This window comes from Leptidea sinapis, chromosome 43 (genome assembly GCF_905404315.1).
Source record: "Leptidea sinapis chromosome 43, ilLepSina1.1, whole genome shotgun sequence".
In the NCBI taxonomy this organism is placed as follows: domain Eukaryota; kingdom Metazoa; phylum Arthropoda; class Insecta; order Lepidoptera; family Pieridae; genus Leptidea; species Leptidea sinapis.
The window spans coordinates 1,888,143-1,915,654 of record NC_066307.1 but is presented as its reverse complement, the minus strand read 5'-3'; the positions used below and the strand labels follow the sequence as shown (position 1 = coordinate 1,915,654).

Below are 27,512 nucleotides of genomic sequence, written 5' to 3'. Positions count from 1 at the left end.
GGGTGCTATAATTCACAGTCCTCACTTAACGTGGCAATTTTTAAAATGATAACTTCTTATTTGAGGGTAAATCGTTTCGTAACGTAACGCGTTACAGTGCCAGTCTGTCTGGCTTCCCTTTCTCTCACGTATACGGCAGCGGTAAGCAGGCACTCTAACTAATTGTTACTTTTATAGGATTAAATAATGATACTTATAGTAAACATTCACAAAATTGTATGTGTATGTACATATTCAAGAATTGTAACTAAGAATAAAATATATTTTATATTCAAGAAAAAATTTTATTGAGAAATAACATTTCCTTACATTAACTTAATTAACAATTTCAACATTAAATAGTTCCGACGTAGTTTAAGTTATCACATCTGTCGGGCGACCCGAGTATACTATATTCAATTATTAAGCTATAGAGTGGTGCGATTATTAATCTTCACACAAGAATATAGCCATATTGTTAGAATCAAGTTCCAATAATTATAACTCCTTGACAAGATTACTGTCGTAATATGTTCCGTAACAGTTCTCATTACAGTAATTGCCGTCGAGCGATCCACTTACATTGGGAAAGCCCTTGAGAAATCTTCAAATATTCTAAAATATTATCTCCCAGTTGATGCTATATAATAATACCTCTTGACCTTCTAACTAAAGGGTCTCTCCAGTTGGGCTAAATCTGACGATATTTAAAAATTGTGCGAGTTTAATAGATGTTTCGTTAATCTGTTGAATTTGAGATATTAAGTTCCCCCTTATTTTTAGCATTATTAAATTTATACAACTAAAATAAATGACAAATTCATTTGAAATATAAGATTCTTATTCACTCTTTAAAAAATTGTTTTAGAAAATCAATTTTGTTTCCACGCTATATCAAAATCCATAAAGTCAGTTTTCACTCAACGTCAGATTGTAACGAAAACGAAAATCATGCACATACATTCGGAAGGTTTGTTTTTTATGGAATAGTGATCACCGCCGCCCACAATCTCTTGCAACACCAAAGGAATCACAGGAGTGTTGCCGGCCTTTAAGGAAGGTGTACGCGCTTTTTTTGAAGGTACCCATGTCGTATCGTCCCGGAAGCACCGCACAAGGAAGGTCATTCGACAGGTTTGTAGTACGTGGAAGAATGGTCCTTGAAAACCGCACTGTGGGGGACCACCACACATCAAGATGGTGGGGATGATATCCTAAGTTATGGCGTATCGTGCGAAGTTGGAATTCGGCTACAGGAATCAGGTTAAACACCTCTTCCGAACACTCCGTGATAAATGCGATCGAAGACACACAATGAAGCCACATCTCTACGCAACGCCAAGTGATCCAGCCGTTCGCAGAGCACTTGGTCCCCGACAATTCGAGCTGCTCTACGTTGCACGCGGTCAAATGGATCGAGCTGATACTGGGGTGCGTCGGACCAGAGATGATAGCAATACTCCATGTGTGGCCGGACCTGCGCTTTGTAGAGCGCTAGAATGTGGACCGGCTTGAAATATTGCGTGCTCTATTAATGACGCCCAGCTTCTTGTAGGCCAAAATGACTTTGCCCTCCAGATGGCCACGGAATTGGCAATCGCTCGAGATTTCAAGACCCAGTATTCCGATACTAGGCGAGGTTTTAAGGGAAATGTTGTCGAAGAGCGGTGATACGACAAATGGGGTTTTTTAGTGCTAAATGCGCAAACTTGAGTCTTCTGGGGGTTAAATTGGACAAGGTTCAATTTACCCCATTCCGCGACCTTCTCTAGAGAGGACTCGATAGAAGACACAAGTTTCTCTCGGCACTGGTCGACGATTTCCCGAGAGAGACCTGCATGGCCCGTTTATACGGCATCACCAGTGCCATCGTCGGCATAGCAATGTATGTTGGAGGTGCTCAACATATCATTGATATGCAGAAGAAATAGCGTGGGACATAGCACATAGCCTTGGGGCACTCCAGCGTTCACGGGCTTGGGATTCGAGCAATAACTGTCGATAACGACCTGTATGCTGCGCGCAGTGAGAAAGCTGGAGGTCCACTTGCATAAGCTCTGGGGCCCATCTATGTGTTAGGCATACCAGAAAATCACCTGCCGACCGACAGTGGCGAAAGACGTACTGTCGGTCGTTGATAAACTGGTGATCCTCAAGGTATACCAAGAGCCAGCAGTTAAAGCAGGGAGGTAACAGCAATAGGCCTGTAGTTTACCGGATCCAAACTGTCTCCTTTTTTTGGATCGGATGGACAAGGGCTGACTTCCATGAGTCAGGGACTACGCCTTTTGAATAAGAGTTCCGGAATAAATGCGTTTGTACCGGCGACAACTTAGGGGCACACGTTCTAAGCACGATTGGAGAAATGCCATCCAGCCCGCTCGACTTCCTGACGTCAAAACAAAATCAGAAAACTCGCCGAACAGTTTTCTGTCTTAACTTTACTTCAGGTATTGAGCTCTGACACCGCGGGATGGTCGCCGGTGTTTTTCTGTTGTCGTCAAGAGACGAGTTGGAGGCAAAAAGAGCGCACAGTAGATCGGCTTTCTCTTTTGCCGTATGGGCCAGGGTGTCATTTCTCATGTGCAACGGCGGCAGGGACGACTGGTTGAAGTTACCAAGAGTAGGCATCTGGAGCCCAGCGCCGCAACCCAAGTTTGATACACTTCTTACCAGGCAATGGTCGGACGGTTCCATGTGGGGCGTCGACAGAGACTTGGTAACTATCAGGATGTGTAGTCAGCAGAAGTTCCAATAAGGACGGCGTGTGTATGTCTACATCCGGGAGCCACGTTGGCGACTCAACCAATTGGGACAGACCATACGCCAATGCAAAACAAACAATGTACTGATCGCCCTGCGTAGTCTATGGTACGTGATCCAAGACAATCGGCATTGTGCCCGTTGAAATCACCCAAGGCTACGATTTCAGCGGAGGGGATCTGTGCAAGCACGTTGTCAATTGCCGCTTGAACGCAGCCCATGAGATGATCGGTTTATGCGTTACCATTATGGGACCAGTAGACACACGCATAGATGCGGACACAGTCCTCTAAATCTTCGCGGAGCCAAAAAGTGGACAGGTCCCTACCCTCAAAATTGCCGTGATGGCGACAGCAGATATCCTCCCTAACGTACACAGATGAGGCAAAAAAATATGCTCAATTTTGTATCCGGGGTACGTTAAATATGACGTATCGCTAGGTCGAGATATCTGTGTCTCCGTAAGGAAACACAAGCCCGGCTGCGCCGTCTCAATCGGTGGTGGTGGACGGCGTTTAAATAGGAGTGAATTTCCCTGATGTTACAAAAGTCCACATTAAGCGTGGAGCGGGGTGCCGTGGTGTTGCTGCCCTGTTTGTCCTTTGACTTGCGCGGTACTGTGCCCTCCCCAGAATACGAGGGGCAGCCCGAGCGAGAATGCTCGGGGAGGGATTCTCCGGCTTTGCTTGAGCCGGTACCCTCCTGGGGTAATATCTCTTTTCGGACCGCTTTCATAATATTGTTGGGAGGGGGTGGCCTCCGGTCCTCGACACCTAACCTATACGAAACATAGATTGTGCTGACGTCATAAGACGGCAGAGTCGTGACTCTCCCACTTTTAAAAAGCCCGTAGTCGCCTCTTACGACACCCTTGGGCCTGGGGCTCCCTTATTCTTTTTACGCCCCGGGGAAGCACAGGGCATACTAAGTTTATGGTGACAATAGATATACTAAGTTTATGTTGACCATAGATACACTAAAAAGAAAATGTATTATAGAAAGAATGGATACAAGTAGATTGACAATAAAGCGGATGTGGTTTGTGGTGGCAAAGTTCGACCATCACAAGATCATCACTATCATATTTTAGTCCATGAGTTACGGTCATTTCATGATATTCACCATGATTTTTTTACTGCTAATAAAGAACTGGCCGTCAGACCTTTGGCGGGCCGTTAGTTATGGTGTACGAGGCTGACGAAGTCAAAGTCAAATAAACTTTATTCAAATATGCTTAAACTAAGCGCTTTTGAATCGTCACTACAAATATTTCTTTTAAATTACTGAATTTACGATATGTTCGTAAAAAGTTGAGCTCGTGAAAAGAACATACGAGAAACTCAACGGTCACTCTTCAATCAAATAGAGTATTTTACAATGACAATATACATAACAAATTAGTTTGTAACGTGCTGCATCCAATATATGAGTCGTATTTAAATAATAAAAATTATTTCATAAAATGTGATAAATAATTAACATGTGAGGCTATTCAGGCTGACATAGATGCTGTTTATAATTTGGGTGTGCATAATAAAATGCAATTTAATCCCACTAAATGCTATATTGTCACTTTTTGTCGAATGCGACAACCAATAACTTTTCAGTACCGCATTAATGGTAAGCTCATAAGTGGACGAAATTCAATTAAAGATCTGGGTGTGATATTTGACCAAAAGCTTACCTTCCACGACCATATAATAACAGTCACTCAAGAGTCCTTTATGAGACTAGGGTTTGTAGAAAGGAATGCGCGCGATTTCCACAGCGTCAATATAATAAAACTGCTTTACAGTACCCTTGTGCGTAGTAAGCTTGAAGCGAGCTCGTGCGTATGGAATCCCTACGAAGTAACCTATTCCCTTATGCTGGAGAAAGTACAAAAAGTATTTTTGCGTTTCTTATATAAGCGGAAACTGGGTTACTACCCGTACTTGTACTCGACGGCGTATCTCGTCGGTTGCCTCGGATATAACACTCTGGAAACCAGACGGGCTCTCGACCAGGCAACTACCTTGCTTAAAGTTAGCCGGGGCTTAAAAGATGCCCCTGATATTCATAATGAGCTGATTCGATTTGAAATTGATTTGATTTGATTTCATGATTTCGAAATTGTATAATCACCTCGTAGAAGCCCGCCCTGATTGTGATCTATTTACTAATAGACTTGAGGTGTTGGTGCAGTTGCTGCTCCAACTTTGTGAGTCCTCGCATAATAGCGTCTAGCAATAGTATAAAGTACTTGATTAATGTAATTGGTGTTGTAACCGTTTTAATTAAAATAAATAAATAAATAAAATAAATAGAGCTTGAACTCAGAGAGAGCATTGTTTGAGTAAGGATACTTCGTGAACATGAAGGTCGTGATTACTGTCACAATAAGTAACTGTATCCAACAAATACAAACATCGTTCCCTCCGCACATTTTTGAGGGAAGGATATGACCCGGTACACGACGCCGCCGCAAGTTTTTTTAATTGCAAACTTTGCAAAATTGTAGCAGTATACATGCTATAAAATAATGAACACATTACTAATTTATGATGGTATTTAATATAAATAATCGTCTGACGTCGATATGCTGACAATATGGTCGGAAAATTCTGCAAATAAAGTAGTGGTTAAGACGAGAATTTATGATTAATATAACAAGAAATACTTGGTGTAGCGCTGTACCTGATGTACTTTGAACTATTAATTATGCAGTCTGACGATTTTTTTCATGTTATATTGATTATAAATGATAACCACCATCAACTTCAGATTGTATACTCCAACAGCTGATAGTGTAATCATTTTTCTTGAATCATTAAAATACAAACTAAAATTAACACAAAATCTTAATTAGTGAAAATATTTTTTATACAGACTGACCTCTTTTCAGCTTTTCAATGTTATATTTATGGATACATTAGAACAATTTGATTAAATTTCTTAATGTTATACGTGATTTAATACCATTAATTTTCTCGTTTATACTCATTATTTTGTTTAAATCCGTTTGTAATGGGCAAGGCGTAAGTATCACTTGCCTTACTTACACTTACTTTATGGTCTGATTAATTCACTTTTTATAAAAAAAACTGGTTACCATTCGAAACAGAACGCTTATAAATTACCATTCGCGGTAGTCTCAAAATATTATTTTAAAATGACTTATTCAAAGTTACAAATATATTATATACCCTCGTCCATATTACTGTAGTAATTACCGAGAAGTAAAATCGATTCAAAGCTGATTTGGTATGAAGAGCACGCAAAATGGTTTAGCTAAATAGAATATGCTAATGTATTATGCAGCCGCAAATTGTAATATGAAATATCGAACTTCCACAGTGTAGAATCAACACAACATTTTGGAGAGGAGGAATTAATATTAATTTGCATAATATTTGATGATGTTAAACCAATAAAGGACATATCTTTACGAGGGCGTACGTTATGATTTGGCAAAGTTACTATATATAACTAAGTAGAAGAATTATGATTTACTGAATTAGATAGGGCGTACAAAAACAGAATTGCAGTGATTTCTTTTTAATATAATGGGTATGCTGTTGGGGCGTCTTGAGACACATCAAAAGCTTGGTATTGTCAGACAAATCAATAAGTCTGGCAAATACCATAAAAATTAGAGCAAAAGCTTCTAGATGAGAGGATGTACATCTGCATTTCGATGAGTACAAATTCAAGAAATATATATAAGCTTCTTTTACAAAGAAAACCTAATGTATATAGTATTGTAGATTGTATGGTGGATAATGATACAGGATTTGTGACTTTTTCTGCACAGGCCACTTAAAATTGTATGTATTGTATTAAGTAGGCTAGGATGAATAATATATAAAACATGGACTAAGCATTTCTTATCAGTTCTTCTCCCCATGTCAAAGAAAAAAAAACTCCATTTGTCGTATCACCGCTCTTCGACAACACTTCCCTCAAAGCCTCGCCTAGTATCGGAATACTGGGTCTCGAAATCTCGAGCGATTGCCAATTTCGTGGTCATCTGGAAGGCAAAGCCAAATTGGCTTCAAGGAAACTGGGCGTCATTAATAGAGCACGGCAATACTTCAAGTCGGCCCACATACTAACGCTCTACAAAGCGCAGGTCCAGCCACACATGGAGTATTGCTGTCATCTCTGGTCTGGCGCACCCCAGTATCAGCTCGATCCATTTGACCGAGTGCAACGTAGAGCAGCTTGAATTGTCGGGGACCCAGTGCTCTGTGAACGACTGGATCGCTTGGCGTTGCGTAGAGACGTCACTTCATTGTGTGTCTTCTACCGCATTTATCACGGGGAGTGTTCCGAAGAGCTATTTAACCTGATTCCTGACGCCGAATTCCACCTTCGCATGACACGCCACAAGTTAGGATATCATCCTCACCATCTGGATGTGTGGCGGCCCTCCACAGTGCGGTTTACAAGGAGCTTTCTTCCACGTACTATAAAGCTGTGGAATGAACTTCCTTGTGCGGTGTTTCCGGGACGATACGACATGGGTACCTTCAAAAAAAGCGCGTACACCTTCCTTAAAGGCCGACAACGCTCCTGTGATTCCTCTGGTGTTGCAAGAGATTGTGGGCGGCGGTGATCACATAACAACCGGTGACCCGTACGCTCGTTTGTCCTCCTATTCCATAAAAAAAAACCCCTTTACGAACTGATGTAGTTTCATGACGATTACCACGTATTGTGCAATAACCTATGTTATGTTATTGTCACTCCCTATGGTTATTAAGATATTTCTAGTTCTATCTTAGAAATTGTTCTTAACTTATATCCTTGTCTCTTGTTTCAAGATCTGAAGCATTGTTTTGATAAGCTCATTGAATAATTTACTACCATCCAATTATGACACAACCACTCCTATAAAATTAATCATACCTATCCCTTGCCATTTATTATTCATGAAGGGCATGGCAGTTCACATCTTCCTTGCTGTTGAGAAGTGCACTCTTCTCTTTGTGGTTTTTTTTTATGAAAATAAAGCACGAGACGGGCAGGACGTTCAGCCGATGGTAATTGATACGCCCTCCCATTACAATGCAGGCCGCTCATGATTCTTGAAAAAACCAAAAATTCCGAGCGGCACTAACTACAATTGCGCTCGTCACCTTGAGAAATAAGAAGTTAAGTCTCACTTGCCCAGTAATTTCACTAGCTACGGCGCCCTTCAGACCGAAACACAGTAATGTTTAAAAATTACTGCTTCACAGCGGAAATAGGCGCCGTAGTGGTACCCATAATCTAGCCGGCATCCTGTGCAAAGGAGCCTCCCACTGGTATACAATTTCAATTTCAAATTCAAATATTTTTATTCAAAATAGGATGTCACATCACTTATTCAAAGTCAAAAACTACCACCCATTCCAAAACGAACGATCTGAGAAGAATGGGCGCAACAAACTCAGCGGGCTTTTTTTTTCATCGAATAAATATGTTTACAAAGTAATATTGTACAATTAAACTTATTATTTAATAGCCTGAGGGTGGTCATTCCATTCTCAATCTGTGGTATCATTAAGAAAGGTATTTATGTTATAATAACCTTTACCACACAAACGTTTTTTAAGAATTCTTTTGAATAACGTAATACTTTTGTTTTGAACATTTACTGGGATCTTGTGTTGTAAAAACATATACATCGCCCCACAAAAGACTTGCTAACAAGACTTATCCCAATAGAAGGCATCATAAGGTTATGTCTGTTCCTGGTGTTAATGATTCCTTAGGATCTAGGTTATAAATAGCGCGAATAGCCCTCTTCTGCAGCACAAATATTGTATTAATATCGGCAGCGTTGCCCCATAGCAATATACCGTAGGACATAATACTATGGAAGTAACTAAAGTATACAAGTCGCGCCGTATCTATGTCAGTTAATTGTCTAATCTTTTTAACCGCGTATGCTGCAGAACTAAGTCTGTTCGCCAATTCTTCCATATGGGGGCCCCATTGTAATTTGGAATCCAATATCCAATAGCAATACTTCAAATTAAAAAAACATACTGTGTCACACCATAACGCCTATTTCCTATATTGCTAGAAGTAGATTCTGAGCCATACATTACTGATATACTTTAGTCGTGTCAGCACTTTTAAACAAGCTCCGTTTTTCTTAATTAAAAATCCAAATGTATTTAAATACCTGTAATATCCATCTCGGTCAGATCTGGCGCTGTGCTGCCTCTCAACTCCAAGTCTATGAGGAAGAGGTAATGTTGAGGAACGACTTCCTCCGCCTGAACATTGGGAAGCTGGGCCTAAAAAAAGGAACATCTATATAATAATATTATATATATGGTACGATAAGGAATGAATTTTAAGTCGATTTTTTTGATTTTTAAAGTAACTGTGATTGGTTGTTAGTATGCCAATAAATGTTGTTAATATTTTTTTTTTTTTTTTTATTGAATAGGAGGACAAACGAGCGTACGGGTCACCTGTTGTTAAGTGATCACCGCCGCCCATACTCTCTTGCAACACCAGAGGAATCACAGGAGCGTTGCCGGCCTTTAAGGAAGGTGTACGCGCTTTTTTTGAAGGTACCAATGTCGTATCGTCCCGGAAACACCGCACAAGGAAGTTCATTCCACAGCTTTGTAGTACGTGGAAGAAAGCTCCTTGTAAACCGCACTGTGGAGGACCGCCACACATCCAGATGGTGAGGATGATATCCTAACTTGTGGCGTGTCGTGCGAAGGTGGAATTCGGCGGCAGGAATTAGGTAAAACAGCTCTTCGGAACACTCCCCGTGATAAATGCGGTAGAAGACACACAATGAAGCGACGTCTCTACGCAACGCCAAGTGATCCAGCCGTTCACAGAGTACTGGGTCCCCGACAAATTTAATAATAATTAAAAAATAATTTATTCAAGATCATTATTTTGTGGTTGAAAAGTATTTATTAGTATCTAATTAATTATTTAATTGTATTAAACAAAGCATTTGTTAAAAGTACCTTCATGTTATCAATGAGCCAAATAGTCATTGTGAAATACTTTATTTCATCTAAAAATTGCAAAAAATTGCAATTTTATTTGATTCGATTATTTTAGATTTTTACTTTTGCCGTAGATCTGTCTCTATTTTTATTTTATTTATATCAGGGTATTTACCTAGACTTTTGTATTAAGGAGTTTTATATCATAATATTAAAACTAAACTTACGTCTCCTTGGTGGATATGGACTTCGCTGCGTTGACGGCGGCAAATTGTCGTTGTATTCTGAACAATAAAAATATTACAATTACTTTAAAAGTAAGTATTCAACATTTATATTCACACGATACAAGTGGCTGACAGGAAATTTCACTGAAGTAATTAAAATAGTACAACACACAGACAGAATATTATACTAGTTTATAGAAGACCTGCAAACTAGATAGAGTTTGTGAAAAAATCAATATAAATAGAGGCACGAGACAAGGCGATCATTCTGTTCTCGGAATGTGCACAAAACTAGAAAACATGTTACAGACCTATACCGTGCCAGTATAAGAGTTGGCTTAGAACTGAACCCAGACAAAACAAAAGCCATGACTAACCACCACAAGACACCCATCTCAGTAAATAACACTCCTCTCGAGTATGTAGAAAAATACGTCTACCTTGGCAAACAGATCTCGTTTAGTAAAGAGGTGCCCAAGAAATAGACCGAAGAATAGCGATCACCTGGAAGAAGTACTAGGCTCATAAAGAAATATTCAAATCACAGCTTCCGATGCCTACCAAGAAAATAGTTATGGACTCTGAAATTATTCCATGCCTCACCTATGGCTGACAAACCTGGAAGTTCGATCTAAAAGCGAGAAACAAAATACAGACTACTCAAAGGAGAATGGAGAGAAGTTGTCTAGGTTTAAAAATTAATGACAGGGTGAGAAACGCAGACATCCGAAGCAAAACTAAAATAACCGATGCACTTACTTTCTCCCTCGAAAGAAAATGGAAGTGGGCGGGGCACGTGGCCAGATACTCTGTCGACAGATGGACACACAGAATAATTAAATGGTCCGGTCCTCGAGGCATTAGAAAGAGAGGCAAACCTTGTGGTAGGTGGACAGATGAAATAGTGGCGGTGGCGGGGCAAAGTTGGATAGAGACTGCAAAAACCAAAACTTTGTTCTTTGGAGGAGGCTTTTACCCAAAAGGGGTCCATACAAAACCAGAGATAGAGATAGTAACTTAGAGTAAGATTAAACAATTGTTATTTTTGCATGGAATCAAATAAAGTTTCATTATTATTATAGAAGACCTGACACTCCGGTAATAGGTACCAAAGTGTTCTAATGAGGAGCTAATTCCAAGCGTGAGTGACTATTTACAACTATCCCTTCAAAATCGGTTACAGTGACAATATATTCGCTTACCTTCTTAAGTTGCAGTTCCTTCGTTAAAATGTTCTTCTCTCTTACAAGCGTTGTTCATCTATACGCTTGTGTATTATAAGTCTATACTACAATTATCTGTCTCAGAGTAATTTAACGAATTCAATGTGTTAGTAATAATTATTGATTTCTTTTTATAAAGTCTTACTGAAGCATTTCTACTCACATATTTCGTAGCAAGACAATAATAAAGTAAAATATTTCTTGAGAATGACTCAAATTCCTTACCCAAGTCCTCCATGCTCTGACTGAGAAGGGCTTCAAAAGTATGCAGGCTGTAACTTTCAGCATCCATGCCCTTGGCCAGGGTGTTCCTCAGATGCATCTCATATTCCAGGAGCAAACGAGATGTTGGGGACCCAGGAGCTGGCGTCGCACTCTGCTGTGATGCTTGGCGTGATAGGCAAGGCTTCTGCCGACAATACCAATGTTCAAATATATGTACAATATATGCGAAGATACAATCCCGAGGCTCGTAAATGGTACGTTCATACAATCAACTCTTGAAGGGCAAACTCTATTAGCTACCGCCCTGATATGCTTTTTTATATTTGTACTCTTTACACTGACCCATTTTGATCACGACTTGCATCTGATGAAGATAGTTTCAACTTACGAAACACGTGTTCGTTGCGAGTATCCTGGTGATTTAACATCACTTTTGGGGATTCCCGTTCGCCTGACCCGCAGTGTATATTAAACACATGAGTCATATTAATGGTCTGTGATCTATGTATCTCGTAATCATCGACATTTTAGGTCATATTTGGTGGAATTAGGGCGGTGCTTCTTTCATAGATATATACATTTTACCAGAGTTTAAAAATAGGACACTTCAATTATTCGGAGAGGGTCTTTTTTAAATTTTTTTTTTTTAGTATTACCCGACGAATGTATTAGCGAATGCGTTACCAAAAGGATGCAATCCTGGATCACACCAGTGGGTGCAATCATGGTTGAAGCACTATTGTACTTTGGCAATTACATTAGAATGCGGTATGCATCATTTTGCTCCACCCTAATGGTACTATGTGCTTCTCTGTTGAAACTTGTCCACCGTTGATATGTATAAAATATTGACAATACGCCTTAAATAATAGTTTTTGTACACTATCATCACACTTGGCAAATCTTCGCGCAAGTAAGTTGCATCTGACAGCCAGCGGACGAAGATCACGCTCAATATCTTCATCTGTAAGATACTCATTAAGGATATACCCCAAATACTTGAATCGTTCCAATAATATATAATAATAATTATTGACTGACCACCGATAGAAAGAACATTTAAATGAATTGGTTTACACTGTTATTTTATAGCCATTATTTCGTAATCCTAAAATTTAAACATATGTGTAAAAAATTTAACCAAGCTAACCATATTATGGTGATGCTGCCTTGGGTCTCTTCGCTGACAATGCTCCTGATCTGAGTTTCCGTTCGACGATGATGGTGTAGTCGCATAGCAGTGGTTGTCGAACATTACGTTGTCAGACGGTGGTGATATGTCCCGTTCTCCTCCACCACCCAGCTCCAGGTAGAGTCCACGTCCAGGGTAGCCACTTGGTGCTGCTCCTACTCCAACGCCACGACTGAATACAAAAACATGATTGAATACATAATTATATGGTCTATTTTTTACTAACAATTTACAAAGCGTACGGGTCAGCTGATATTAAGTGATCACCGCCGCCCAAATTCTATTACAACACTGGAGGAATCACAAGAGCGTTGCCAGCCTTTAAGGAATGTGTACGTGCTTTTTTTGAAGGTACCCATGTCGTATCGTCCCGGAAACACCACACAAGGAAGCTCATTCCACAGCTTTGTAGTACGTGGAAGAAAGCTCCTTGAAAAGCGCACAGTGGAGGACCGCCACACCCAGATGCTGGTGATGATATTCTTATTTCTGGCGTGTCGTACGAAGGTGGAATTTGGCGGCAGGAATCAGGTGAAACAGGTCTTCCGGACACTCCCCGTGATAAATGCGGTAGAAGACGCACACTGAAGCGACGTCTCTACGCAACGCAAAGTGATCCAGCCTTTCACAGAGCACTGGGTCCCCGACAATTCGAGCTGCTCTGCGTTGCATGGTGGTTTGGTGGGGTATTAGCTATGAAGGAGTGACTGAGCCATACTTGATACACTTGTGCCGATGTTTTGTAACCTTTTTCAAAACATCGGCAGAAGTGATTCAAGATACCATTCTTGAGAAGATAGTGAAGCCCCTTAACATCACCATGTTCAATAACCAAGAATGGCCAGCAAGACTCGGCGCCGGGTCATAAAGCTCGGTCTACGCAGTCTTGATTGGAAACGAACGATTCAGACTTCATCAGAGCTGAAGACTGACCGTCGTCTAGTCCGAAGTAGTATCTTAATCCGCTGGATTATGATTTACGATCAGTTTTAGAGAGTACGCTTGCTCTAAGTGCCATGATTATTTGGAGTCCCTAAAACAATCCGTACGATTGGCAGTGAAGAGTCTTCCCATGGAAAGAGTGCGTGCTTCTATTGACAACTGGCTTCAACGTTTAATGGACTGTATTGCAGCCAATGCAGACCACTTCGAATAAGCTTTTTATATTTTAAATTCTTATATATTTATGTATTAAACTAACACAATGTAAAAGTAATAAATGTTATTTGCAAAATAAATTTTTACTTGTTTGTTTCATTATTTATAGCAAGACTAGGTTTACATAGTTGTAGATGAGATGTGCTTGCGTCGCACGCACAACGTAATAAGGTGAGAGGCGAGGGCGAGAGGACACCGATTTCAAAAATAACAATAATTGTAACTAGAATTAGAATAATTCATTAGATCAATTAAATTGTATAAAAATATACAATATTTTTTTTACTTTTTAGTGAATGTTACATCGGTTATTTTAGAATAGTTTTTTTAAATCGGTTTTTTTTTCAAACTTTTTTTTATTTATACAAGCAATTAAATTCTTTAAAAATAAAAATTTATTATAAGTGACAATTAATAGTGTTATTCATTTTGCAATTTACATTCCCATTTAAAAAAAATATTTTTCGGAGAACGCTGGACTGCCTTGTTAAATTGTATCACATATTGTATCCGTTATATATGAAATCTCTTACCTAGCAGACGAATACCGCTGGGAGGACTGCCTGCTGTTATTATTGATGATGTGAGAGTAGTGGGGGTGAGGGGGGTGGGGGTGGTGGCGGTGGGAGTGGGAGCAGGAGGGGGGGCAGCCGGCGTACCGACGACGACCCATCTCTGGTGACGTGATAGGACTCTCAGTTGATGGCATCGGCTTCAACATCCGTTTCAGAGTGTTTGAATCTGAAAAATAATCTTTTATTATATACAAAAAAAACTTAATTCGCCTTAGACATAACAGTTTTTAGAGTTCAGAGAAAAACTAAGGAACTAAAGCTAAGCACGACTATCTGTTTGCAATTTGTCAATTAAAGTCAGTTACAGTAACAATAAATTAGCTTTGCTCTCTATCTTATCTACCAGTGGGAGGCTCCTTTACACAGGAAGCCGGTTAGATTATTGGTCCCACTACGGCGCCTATTTCTGTCGTGTAGCAATAATGTGTAAATATTACTGTATTTCGGTCTGAAGGGCGTCGTAGCTAGTGAAACTACTGGCCTAACGAGACTTAATATCGTAAGTGCCGCTCAGAATTTTTGGGTTCTTCAAGAATCCTGAGCGGCACTGCATTGTAATGGGTAGGGCATATCAATTACCATCAGCTGAACGTCCTGCTCGTCTTGTCCCTTATTTTCATAAGAAAAAATGTTTATCTATACGCTAGTTTATTGTTCGTCTATGATCTTGAACACTTTACTAGATTGAGACCTTAACACTACGCAAGACGCGCTATAAACACCATGGCTGCCATACCCATATTCATGTCTTCTGTACTCTTAGACTTTGTGCGTCTCGACCCCGACGTATTGTTGTTCATTACGTTGTGGTTGTGCATGTGACGATCAGATTCGCGGGCCTGGAAACATACATAGTGTTAGTGGGATAATATCCTGTATACAATTTATATATAAGTCAGTAACAGATGCTCGTACAGTTCACTTGATTTAAGAAAGAACCGCCGGATAGGGCTGTACGACTCTTAAATTTCTGGCATCAAAATTTTAGTGGAATGCTTTGAGGTGTGGCAATTTGAGCAACGTCACTCATATTAATTTTGAATAACTTAATCTCACTCTTATTAATTATTAATTTTGGAGAACACCGGTAGACACATATATCTACTGTGACACCGTTAAATCAACTAGCTAATTATGTTATCTGACAAGCTAGGGTTTATCTTCTTCTTCATTGCCTGGTCCTTTCCCATTTTATTTGGGTTTGGCCCATCGTATCTTGTGTCTCCAGGTGGGTCGTCTCTTTGTTTATTTGGGCTTCTTTCAGGTTCTTATTTACTATAGACATCCACGTTATTCGGGGTCTTCCTAACCTAGGGTTTATCTATGGACGTTTAAATAACCAACCCTGATTTCAATAAGATTCAATTTAATTTGATGTTAAATATATTTAAGTACTGCTACAACTGTAGTTTTGCTCTTTTGTAATAAAATGTTATTAAAATAATAATAATATGTTAAATTATCAGCTTATGTGCATACCAAAAGGGCAGACAAAATATTGTGAAATGCTTATGAAAGTTTTTGAAATCTGAAATTTGCTAACAATATCATTTTCTACGCTATTTATAATATATATTGAATATTGTATTGTATCTTACCGATTCATTGCCGTCTCCGTAGTCAATGCTCTTGGGCATATGCTGCAGGTGCTCCTTGCCAGAACGAGTGGAAGTAGCAGAAGATTTGGATGCCGTAAGCGTTCCTCCAGCCTGAACACCTTCTGATTTCAAGTCTTGGCCATGCTGGTTAGTGCCAGCACTTGATACTTGAGTGGTGTCTTCAGCAGTCTGAAAGAAGTTCGTGTATGTAAACTATGTTTCTTCTTTAATGACATGCCTCACTAACTCCTAGTGAACCACCCAGATCTATATTATATACGTAAAGAATGACGACACCCAATGTTATCATTATATAGGAGCAAATGATATCCTTTTAGAATTAATTAAAACCTCACCCTCCAAGGATATATATATCATGTTTATGACATGGCTTGGATTAGGGAAGATTATCTGACGATATAACCTGAAGATTGTCTTTGGCAACAATAGTCCTCTTAATCAAGACCAAAGCAATATCATGCTCAACCAAGAGAGACTGAAGTTTTTTAAGAGAAAGTACTCAATATGTACAAAAAATAAGCCTTTTTCTGTATATTTTGATAGTAATAGTGCGAGACTGAGATGACAAAAGCCTATATTTTAAGCCTATGCCTTACAGTATTTATCTAAATAGAATTTTTAGATTCAGCACAGCAAAGAAACTGTGAAAGGTTCAAGTATAAGTGTGTGTGTGTGTGTCGTACACAGAACGTAACTGATCGTAAAAAAATTCTCCTATAAACCAAAATACGGTATATCATCAGTAAAAAATATTAGAATAAGATATAAATATAAATATTAGAAGTCGGAAAGTACTGAGAGCAAGCAACAAACCCATTAAAACTTTTCACATAAAATTGTGATGGAGCCAACCAAGGCTCTCAGTAACAACATAGAAGAATGAAGTTATAAGAATATATACCTACAGTTGAACGTTTCAATATTACAACAAGTTAATCTTGATTAATCATCATATAATATTAAAATGTAAGCATACACTGACCCTAAATTTTAGGGTCTGCCTATTTTTACATTTTGTACAAAATGTTGTGATATATAAATGATTTCAATACACTGACTCTACGAGTATTGAATTACATTTTTCTATCTGTACGTCCTTTATAACTCAATATCGATTTTGATGAAAATTTGCGTGTAGGATACATGTACTTCGTACTGGATTATTCTATATAGGATAACTTTATTCTACTCACAAATTCATCCGCCTTAAATTAACTCTAATCCTAATCCCTTAACGCTTATATAATAAAATAAAATAAAAAGCCTTTTTATTTGCTCCTATGAACTAAGTAACATTTTGTTTAGTGGATTAGTAATTATAATGAAATAAAGTAATTTTTGTTAGTATTTATTAGTTAAGGTAATATTTATTTGATTTCTTTCATAGGAACCCCCGTGCGGGTGAAGGCCTCTTCCAGGTTGTGCCATTTATCCCTGTCTTATGCCAATCCGAGCCAGTGTTTGCCTGCGGTCTCGCGTATGTCATCTGACCATATGAGATGACATAACGCTTATATAGGAAATCTTATAATATCGGGATATATCACTATTATTAACTTTCCAACCCAAGTGTATGTAATATTTCATGAGTATCTATGTATGTAATAGCCAATCAGGCGTGAAAGCAGAATAAATAAGCAAACAGCAAACGAACTCATGGAATATTAAAAATTTCGAGTTTTGTTTTGCATTGCTATTGTTACTACACATAAAGCAGCCAGCCTAGGATCAACGGCAATAAGAATAGATGTTCCGGTCTTATACGACTTAATCGTAAGAAATAAATTCCAACGTGTAGGAAAATTTTAAATTAGTGTGAAGTAAGGAAATGTGATGGCGTATGGCGATGTGCAAGATATACTTTTAGGATCTTTTTTTTGGATTATGTACTTGATTGTTGGTAGCTAAAGTCATTTGTTTTCATCACTCACAACGGAAAAATTTGAGGTGATGTATTAAAAGTTTCACTTTAACACCAATTTTCGACTATGATTACAATTAAAGAGCACAACAACAAAACAAACTTCACAAATGTGCTTGGCACTAATAATACTAAGTTCGGCTGTAGATCAACATTCGGCACTATATAAGAGTTTAAGACTGGCTCACGTCGAAGACATGGCCTGCTCTAAACAAAACGCCGAGAGAGAGGCGCGCAATCTCTATAACAAGCAGTGACTACTTTCATATCCATGAAAACAGTGCACCCATTCGTGGCCTGGCAGATTTTAAAGGCTCGCACTTATATAATTTATACGTCTAGATAGAGCCTCTCGCTGATAAACAGTTTAGTCACAGTGTGCGTGGGTATTAGTTTAGTGTGGGTGACAAGCTACGTCTTCCACTCGCGATTTTTATAGCGATTGTAGTGTACGTACATTGCTCAAAACAGAGGTTGTCTGCCAACCCAAATTTTTATCACAACACATGTTTTCACAGCAGATATAAAAATACAAATACGTTTTATTATGACTACATTACGTCATTAAAATGCAATGATTTTTAATTGTAACAGAAGTAATGGCCCGTCTATAATACTTTTATCTATTTAGCGTGATAGTCAACTTATCATAAGCAGTTTTCTCTTTAAAATCAATTGCTGTTCCTCAGACACATACGTAAATAAATACGAACTATAGTATTCTAGAAAGTGTCTCTATTCATAATACGATTCAAGACTGAAACGGAGTGACCGATTAGAATTTTGTTGTTTGGCTGAGATACTTACTTAAGAGACACATCGGTCATGATTAGCGCCGGCTCTTTCGGTTATTTCCTAATATTCTTATTATTCAAAATAAAAATCGAAAAACAGTAATTTTGTTTTAAAATTGGATAATATTCGAGCGTTTAATATTTTGTTATAGAGATCTACGGTCACTTCGTATTTCCATAATTCCTATATTTGTATTAAATTTTGCGAAAAGTAATCAAATTCAAAGCGATATTGCAGTAGGTTGTGGTCATAATATATGGGTGTCCCAAAGTTATGGGACATGAAGGGAAAGTACCTTAAATATCGAAGATAGGTTATTTTACTGAAAGACTTTACGTTATTTTTAAAAGTTAGTAATTCTGCATTCAAAGATTTTCTAAATTTTTTTTTTATTTCTTCGCAGAGGCGCGGAGAATGTTCAAAATACTATCTTCGCGCCTCAATAAGGCTACTGGAAACCCAAGCGCTGGCAGCTATTTCGGTCAACGGATCAGCCTTGCTATCCAACGCGGTAATGCTGCCAGTATTCTTGGTACGCTTCCACGTAATGATAGTTTTAATTTTATGTAGTTGTAGTATTGTAAATATAGTTATAAGATTTATTTGATTAAATATAAAGCTGCATTCAAAAAAAAATATAGGAATTATGAAATTATTACCTAACCCAAAACCGTTAAGTTTACTATTTTTAGTGTACCATTATAAGGAAGTTTGATGTATTGCAAGCACATAACTGATTTATTAAATAATTTATTAAAAAAATGTATGTAAATATGTCGCTCTCAGTAAGTCATACATCTTTGTGCCGTTTTGTGTCGAGACACTTGGTCCGGAAAATATACAAAGTACTATCTTTGCGCCTTAATAAGGCTACTGAATACCCAGGCGCTGCTATTTCGGTGAACGGATCAGCCTAGCTATCTAACGCGGATATGCTGCCAGTACGATTGGTACGCTTCGTTGTTTTGTATTGTAAATTGTATTGTAAATACAATTATAAGATTTGTTTTGTTTGAATTAATTCTTATTATCTTAAAAAAGTAGTACTTAGCAAAAAAATCGCATTCAATTTCCTTAAATACCGGCAACGCTCCAGTAATTACTCTATGACGTATATGTGTGTGTACCTCTGTCCTACATTTCCATCAAAAAAAACTGGGATAAAATTTTATTTATAGACAATTAATTTAATATTTTTTTCATTATTAAGATATTAGTCCATATATCGTTTAAATTTATATTTTCCCGCTTATCATAACCACGGACGAGTAAAAAAAGAAGGACTCCGCGCCGTGATATTAGCAAGTGAAGCACCTTTATGCTAGTGTATGTGCGGTGACGGGGAATAGATGTTACACAATATTTTCTCCTTTAAATAATCATATACCTACGAGTATGGCCACAAATACTTTAATAGTATCGTTTTTACACTTTATCACAATTTACGACGGCATTTTTAAATATAATTATTGCGACGCAAACTGAGCTGTCACAGACGATGGCATATCTCATAATGGCGTCCCATCGGCTTGTATAAGTGTAAGTGTGTGCGTGGGGCTATGTATTTACTCATTTACCGGCTTGTTTTGGTGCTTCACTGTTATGTCAGGTGACACGGAGTCCTTCTTTTTTTACTGGTCCGTGATCATAACCAGTATTTTGTTATTACATTCGCATTTATAATATTGTATTTATAAGCAAGAGAAGAAGCCCACCGAGTTTCTTACACCAGTTCTTCTCAGGTTTAAGGCATAAATTGTCGAATGGTAGATTTTTACGTTCAATAAGTGATTTCAAATCGTATTTAGAATAAAATTATTAGAATTTGAAATTTATAAACATCAATCTGTTGTTCCGATTGTGGTGGTGTAATCTGAAGATTATCACAAAATTATCATCAAAATTAAAAAAAAAATACTTACACTTGTTCCATGGGTGCCAACGGACGCAGTGACTGTTTTCGGAGCTGTTGAGGTGTTGGTAGTCATGGTGGAAGTCTCCTGAGATTTAGGAGGACGAGCGGGAGGTTGAGATTCAGTCTGGCGTGCAGCCGCTGTTGATTTATTACTTGTTAATTGTTTGATATACTAGCATTATATTTGAAAAAAATTGAAACGATTATCCTTAAAGCAGACAAAGTATGCTATTTAAGTACCTATAAAAGCAATTATATCTTCCTGTTATTTTTAATTAGAGCTATATTGGAAATTTTTACTTTTTACCTCTTCAGCAAACCTAGGCGAAAAAAATAATAATCTCCTTTTCTTTACTTTGGTTAATGAAATAAAATATTGTCTAGTTTATCTATTATTAATCTTTTTCGCCAAGCGCTATGCCACCCAATATTGATTCATACGCAAATTCTTGTTTCTAATTCTAATTTCTGCAATTATAGTAGAGATTACAAGTTTTTGGATGCCATTAGAATTGGATCAAATATTGACACTGCTTCTGCAAATTATAGCGCAGGCGTTAAATAATTTAAGGTTATAATGATAACCCCAAACACATTACTGGACACCATCACCTTAGTCGCTTTTTTAACCCAACATGCTCCTATGACATTCTGGTAGCAAAAGAGTCATTAAGAAACACAAATAGTAACGAATATGATGATCTAAATACCAAAGTTATAAATTATGTCGCTACTAACGTTAAGTTACATCTTGAATCATGAATACATCATACATCATATCACATACACCATGAATCAGTGTATCGAATATGGTATATATTCAGATAAGATGAAACTTACGATGATAAAACCTATTTTTAAAAAAGATGACAAACTGCATATGCAATTTTAAAGGAATGATTGGAATCAAGGATTCCAATCAACCAAAAAAATATTGAAATAATTCTACACGAAAACATGTATTCTTACTTTGAAAATTTTAATAATATTGGCAAAGGACCAAGTAGGCTTTAGGAAAAGTAAGTCTATAAATGAAGCAATTTATAACATTTTGGAAACGGTAATGACTTACTTAGAAAATTAAAAATGAGTGATAGCAGTATATATGAACATATCCAGAGCTTTATATTATGTTGACCATTTAATACTATTCACTAAATCAGAATCATATGGCTTACCAAACAATGCTCTTAATTTAATTTAATCTTATTGGTCTGATAGACAACAATTAAAATAAACAAAATAAATTATATAACAAAAACGAAAATGAGATATTTATATGATCCCCGGAAAGCAACATATGGCGTGCCCCAAGGCAGTATTATAGGACCGCTGCTTTTTCTTATTTATATAAATGACCTTCCTCTAATTATTAAGGATCCAATGATCCTATTTGCAGACGATAGCGCTGCCATATTTATTGACTACAATCCATTAATATATGAAAATTATTTAAACAATTTGCTTAACGAACTAAAAGAGTGGTTAAACTGTAATAAACTAAAAATTAATTTAAATAAAACATGCGTGATGAAACTTGTTTACAAAAACACACAATCTTATGGGTTAAATATAAACTATGAAGTTAAGGCGATTAGTGAAGAGAAGTCCACAAAATTCTTGGGCATTCATCTTGACCAAAATCTGTCATGGAGAACACACATAGATTTTGTTATTATAAAACTTAATAGGTTCTCATTTGCTCTACATATGCTGAAGAAAGTAGTTAATATGACTGCGACTCTAGCATATCACGCGTATGTTGACAGCACCTATTACTATTCTGTAGAAATGCTCCAGGGATTTATGAAGTAGTAGTATCTAGTATATTAGAAATGACATCAAAAAGAATTCTAAAGGAATCAATTTTGAGAAAAAAAATTCCTTTATTCAAAGCTTAAAAGAAATGTGTCTGGTCTGTCTGCTCACTGCAAGCAAGCGAATCATGTAAACCTCACTTAATTAAATTAAATATTCTTAGTTTGCCATCGTAATAGTAAAGAGTAATATTAATAAATATGAAACCATAATTTCGAAACGAAACGACAACAAATTAAGAGCTTTGAAATCCACAACAGAGTTGTAACGAAACAGCATCTTTTGCATGGGACCAACATTTACAGTTAGTTACCTGATAATATCAATAGCGCAAATATATTCTACTATAAAAAGTCACTCAAATCTTAGTTAATTTACAAAAAAACGGACTCAATAAAAAATTATCTTGAGGTTAAAATAATAAATATTAACATAGGCTTATTTCGATATCATTATATATCTGTACATGACATTATATTATAAATTAAAATGAATGTGCCTATGAAATTAAAATTATTGTATGATTGACGTTAATTTAAGTTTGCTTGGGATGTATATCGTTTTTAGTATAGTATAGAATAAACTTGTAACAGAATTTTAAACGTCGACTGAGTTTGTATTCCAGTAGGTATTATAAATTTGCAAGCCTTATGGGTTAGGATAAGAGCGCCTTTTAATTGTAAGCTAACAACAGCATACTCGTATTATTAGGATAAGATTATCCTGAAAATAAAGATGATTTGATGGTTGATAATTTGATTTGAGCTTTTACAAAATATTATCTTTTTCGTATTCTGAAATCGAAGCCTGCTATTATTAATAAAATATAACTCACGCTTAGGCGGCTGCTGTGCCGATGGCTGCGCGCTGGTAACATTGTCGTAGAGGGACGTTGAGGAAGTTGCTGCTGCGACCTTATCCGCTCGTCCCACCGCCGCAGCACCCGCGGCCGCTCCCGCTCCCGCCTCCGCGTCTATAGCGCGGGTTGTGGTACGCGGTAAGGTAGAGGAGCCTATACGCATATAGCATGCGTTAGGTTACGCTCAAAATGACACCAATACAATCAATCAGTCATTATAGCCTGTTTCTTTAAAGAGGCACGTAGCTTCAACTATCCTTCAAATTATTCGTTATGTTGTTCGGAACGTATACAATAATTACATTATTTCAACGGAGAAAAATTAAGAGCTCATATGAAATTAAATTTTCACTATTTTGCCAAGGATTTAAACATGTTTCTGTATCTAAATATTATATTATCTTATAATTGCTGCATTCGATATAAATCAATCTAATAGTTTTAAAATACTTTATAATTGAAGGAACAATATTTTTATAATTTTTTTCAATAGTAGACTACACCACTCATAGACAAAAAGGAGAGCCCACTCACTAGGAATCAAGTCCACGAAACGTTGCTTATATACGTTGTAAATATCATTTTCAGTTTACAATGCATATCTGTATACTATGTACTTGACATACAGTCACAAGTTTCATAGAGCTACTGATAGCGGCATGAAACTTCAAATGCTTAAATACCATCCTTAGCTTCGGCTCTATTCACTTTTGTAATAAATAAAGGAATTGGCCAAAATAGTTCTTACAAAACTGTAAAAGTTTAAAGTATTGGTGTAATTTTGATAATGATTTCTAATCTATCAAACATTTTAAAATATTACATCTTCGTGATAAAATTGCTAACCATTTTTCACATAATATAATCCATCCAGGCACTCCATTAAAGCTCAGTTGAGGTTAGATCGGATAAAAAGTGGATAGAACGACGGACGTATTCAAGAAAACGCGATAAGTCGATGGCGGACATAAGCTGTAAATCAGTTTTTATACTGTTACTCGTAGTGTGAAAAGTGAGTCTGACTCTTAATGTACATCATAAAATATACGTATTGAGTTTATACATATTCGAGTTATAGCTAGATCATAAGTAAATACGTATAGCATTTGTGAACGGTAGCTTTCTATACCCGAAAATGCTCTTCCGAACAGTACCCGTTTAAATGCGGTAACAGATACAGAAATACCAAAGAATAAAGCCCGTCGGAAATGAGTCGATAGTCGTCAATTCGAGCTATTCTTCGTTGTATGTTGTCATGGTAGGTGTTGGTACTGTCCCCCCCCAGATCGTGCTGCCACCTTGTCGTGGTGGGGAGGCTTGCGTGCCCCAAGGATCTCCAAGGCTATGCCGTACAGGGCTACCCATAACGGACAGGCTTGGAGAGAGAGGCCAGTCTAAGAGCGGCACAGGGGTGGTGTCTCTCCGCGTGTCCCTCTGATTTAGCAGAGGGCACTGTGGATGGGACCAGGGTGGGGGAAAAAGTGTTATTTAGGGTGGAGGCGACGGGCTGTCGGTCGCGAGACTGGCAGCATGGCTTAGGCTACCGTCGGCCGACTCGCTCCCGTGGGCGTCAGGGGTGAGGGCCGCTACTCCGGTGGGGGCCGCGAGGAAGAAAACCTCTCTAAAAAATTACCATGGCCCAAAGAAGGTGGCGGAGCGGATGAGGGAAGGCAATCCCCCGTCGAACCCAATCCGCCGCAAGAGTCGGATGCGCGTGGCACATGAGCACATGGTGAATGTGCAGTAAAAGTTATAAATTTAACATCCTTTCCACTAGGACTTCGAATGACTGGCACCCAGAAGTAGGAAATTTTACAAAGTTATTAGTTGGCTCGCAAAAGTTGCAGCGATTGTCCGTTGCTCTAATAGTCAAACAAATACCGCTCAGCTCGCCGTCTTAGTAGAAATAAGCCAACGAGAATATGCTCGTAATATTTCTGCTTATTACTTTTTCGACATCGTTAGTAATACGTTAATATACTTACGATAACGTGGGTCTTGAGCTCTCAATCGCGCATACTGTTCTTGAGTCATGCAGGTACACTGCGGTTCACGGCCATAGGTCAAGCTGAATACAAATCAATTTATTAGACACAGTTAAATATATATTCAAGGAAAAATTAAATATATATACTTTCATCAACCAAAATCTCGTACTTTATTTACTATGTTGAAACAGAGTAAAGATTATTTACTATTATATTCCGTAACTATAAACTTTAAAATCAATTAACATATAAAATAATGAGTCAACTGGCCATCAAATCGGTGAAACGTTACCTACTCAATTACATAGTCGTACTTATGCTGTTTTATTACACTTTTTATATCTAATGGTAATTCAAATTCGTTCTCCCTATATCATCTGCAATTGACTCATTATAACTTAATCTAAAATAATCTGTACCCGCCTAAAAGTACAGTCAGCGTAAAAAAATCTTGCCTGCGATTTAAGGGACCAGTGCTTCATTAAGTATGATTAGATTAATTTATTAAAAAATAACATTCAGGCAATCATTGTGTTCGCTGAGAGCACGTGACCATGTAAAAGCTTTTCGTATTTAGTTTAGCATTTTTAGTTTCCTGTACTATAATAATCAGGACGGGATGATTTAAATCATATGTTTGTGTGTATGGTGTAATGAAAATTGTTCTAACTTCATAATTTTTATTAGCATTTTTAGTAGGATTGAATCAGTTACAGATACATTTTATTACTATATCACGAAACAGGTTTAATAATATATACTTATATTTTACCATCTTGTATTCAAGCGATAACACCGAATCATAATCATTGAAGTGATTGATTTGTAGATAACTAACTGGAATCGTTTTGACAATACTCTATAGAGTGATTTTAATAAATTTATAATGGTCCATTTATAAATTTAAACACGAAGTTGAAAGTAAATTAAGTTTAATGACCTATTAATATTATTTTTTCTTACTAAGTTTCTCGTGGCTTCTTTCTCAGCGTCGCGATAGTGAAGCTATAGTAAATTAAGGACTTAAGCTTGCGATACCCTATTTTAAATTTTGAATTTTTGAATTAGCTTGCTTAGCTTTATATAATCAGTCTTAATATTCTATCTTGAAACAGACCGAGATATATGTCTTTGTTATATTAAGCACTGCTTCTCCACGAAGGCTTTATCGGGTTCCGAGTACTTTCGGATGACTACACAGTACTACCGAGGTCACTCTGTCAAATCATATCAAATCAAAATCGCTTCAATCATGTAGGTCAAGAAAATGACACTTATGAGTGTCATAAGTTTCCTTTTCTTTTAACATTTACCACTACTTCGGAAAGGATGAGCTTTAATGAGAAGAATTGGCAAGAAACTCATTGCCACTCTTATAGATCAACATTTCCAGCTTCATCCTTTACAAATCATTTCAATTACAATATAAAGTGATGGAACAAAAAACCTCTGAGTGTACTAGGAAATCCCTTTTTACATCTTTGCAATAAGCTTGCAAACACTTGCAATAATTCTTATTATATATAATTAAAAAAGGCTAGGTTCTTTAAAGTTACCTTGATCGATTTGGACTAGCAGGTGTAGATACAGGCTTTCGTTTAGTTTTGAACTTTTGCTTGCTCCCTGGAGGCTCTAGCTTCAGGCTGTAGCTTGAAGATGCTTTTCGCGAAAACTTGAATGAGGGTGACTAGAAAACAATAAAAATGATTGGTTCTGTAGTAACTTATGAGAAAAATTGACAAATAGATTACAATTCTTAAATATTTTGTTTCGCTTACAATATAAGTTATAAATTGGGTTTTAAAAAAAATATTTTATGTGTGCCTAATATCATTGTAATGATAAATTATAACTTACGCAGCATTCCCTGAACTGCTTGGCATCAATTGGTGAAGTAAAGTTCAGACCCCAAGTATCATTAGTCATGGGATCTTTCCAATACACGAAGCATTCAGAAGCCTGGCCGATGCGAGTGCCTGAAAACAATGCAAAATTATTAAATACACACTTAAAAACATTTAACCACCCCTATCTCTCATAACGGTGGATTTGAATAAAAATTCTTCAGTCACAAATCTGACCTTGGATGAAGTGTACACCTGGATTTGACAAGCAATAAATAATACCGTGCATGAACGAGATCAAAGCGTACAAAATAGTGATAGACCAGTGCTGAAGCCTTTGAAAATGATAAAAAGTGAAAAAAATAATAGGATGTAACAAGTAACCCATTGAAAACGGATGAGAATATAACAAAAATGAAAGGAAAAATAAATTACGACTGATCTGAAGTCGGGAAGTGGAA

General features: G+C 37.3%; 1 protein-coding gene across 1 annotated transcript in view; it reads right to left on the bottom strand.

Moving 5' to 3' along the window:
- Positions 1 to 27,512, bottom strand: part of LOC126977120 (protein still life, isoforms C/SIF type 2) — a 222,852-nt gene that overhangs the window by 179,933 nt on the left and 15,407 nt on the right. The window contains exons 6-17 of the mRNA XM_050825824.1: positions 27,065 to 27,183; positions 26,764 to 26,894; positions 25,205 to 25,287; positions 23,196 to 23,372; positions 20,550 to 20,680; positions 15,891 to 16,079; positions 15,029 to 15,131; positions 14,251 to 14,458; positions 12,518 to 12,731; positions 11,368 to 11,551; positions 9,920 to 9,976; positions 8,897 to 9,011 (exon numbers count right to left, since the gene is read on the bottom strand). Of these exons, the coding sequence (XP_050681781.1) occupies positions 8,897 to 9,011; positions 9,920 to 9,976; positions 11,368 to 11,551; positions 12,518 to 12,731; positions 14,251 to 14,458; positions 15,029 to 15,131; positions 15,891 to 16,079; positions 20,550 to 20,680; positions 23,196 to 23,372; positions 25,205 to 25,287; positions 26,764 to 26,894; positions 27,065 to 27,183 (1,711 nt within the window). The remainder of the gene's footprint in view (positions 1 to 8,896; positions 9,012 to 9,919; positions 9,977 to 11,367; positions 11,552 to 12,517; positions 12,732 to 14,250; positions 14,459 to 15,028; positions 15,132 to 15,890; positions 16,080 to 20,549; positions 20,681 to 23,195; positions 23,373 to 25,204; positions 25,288 to 26,763; positions 26,895 to 27,064; positions 27,184 to 27,512) is intronic.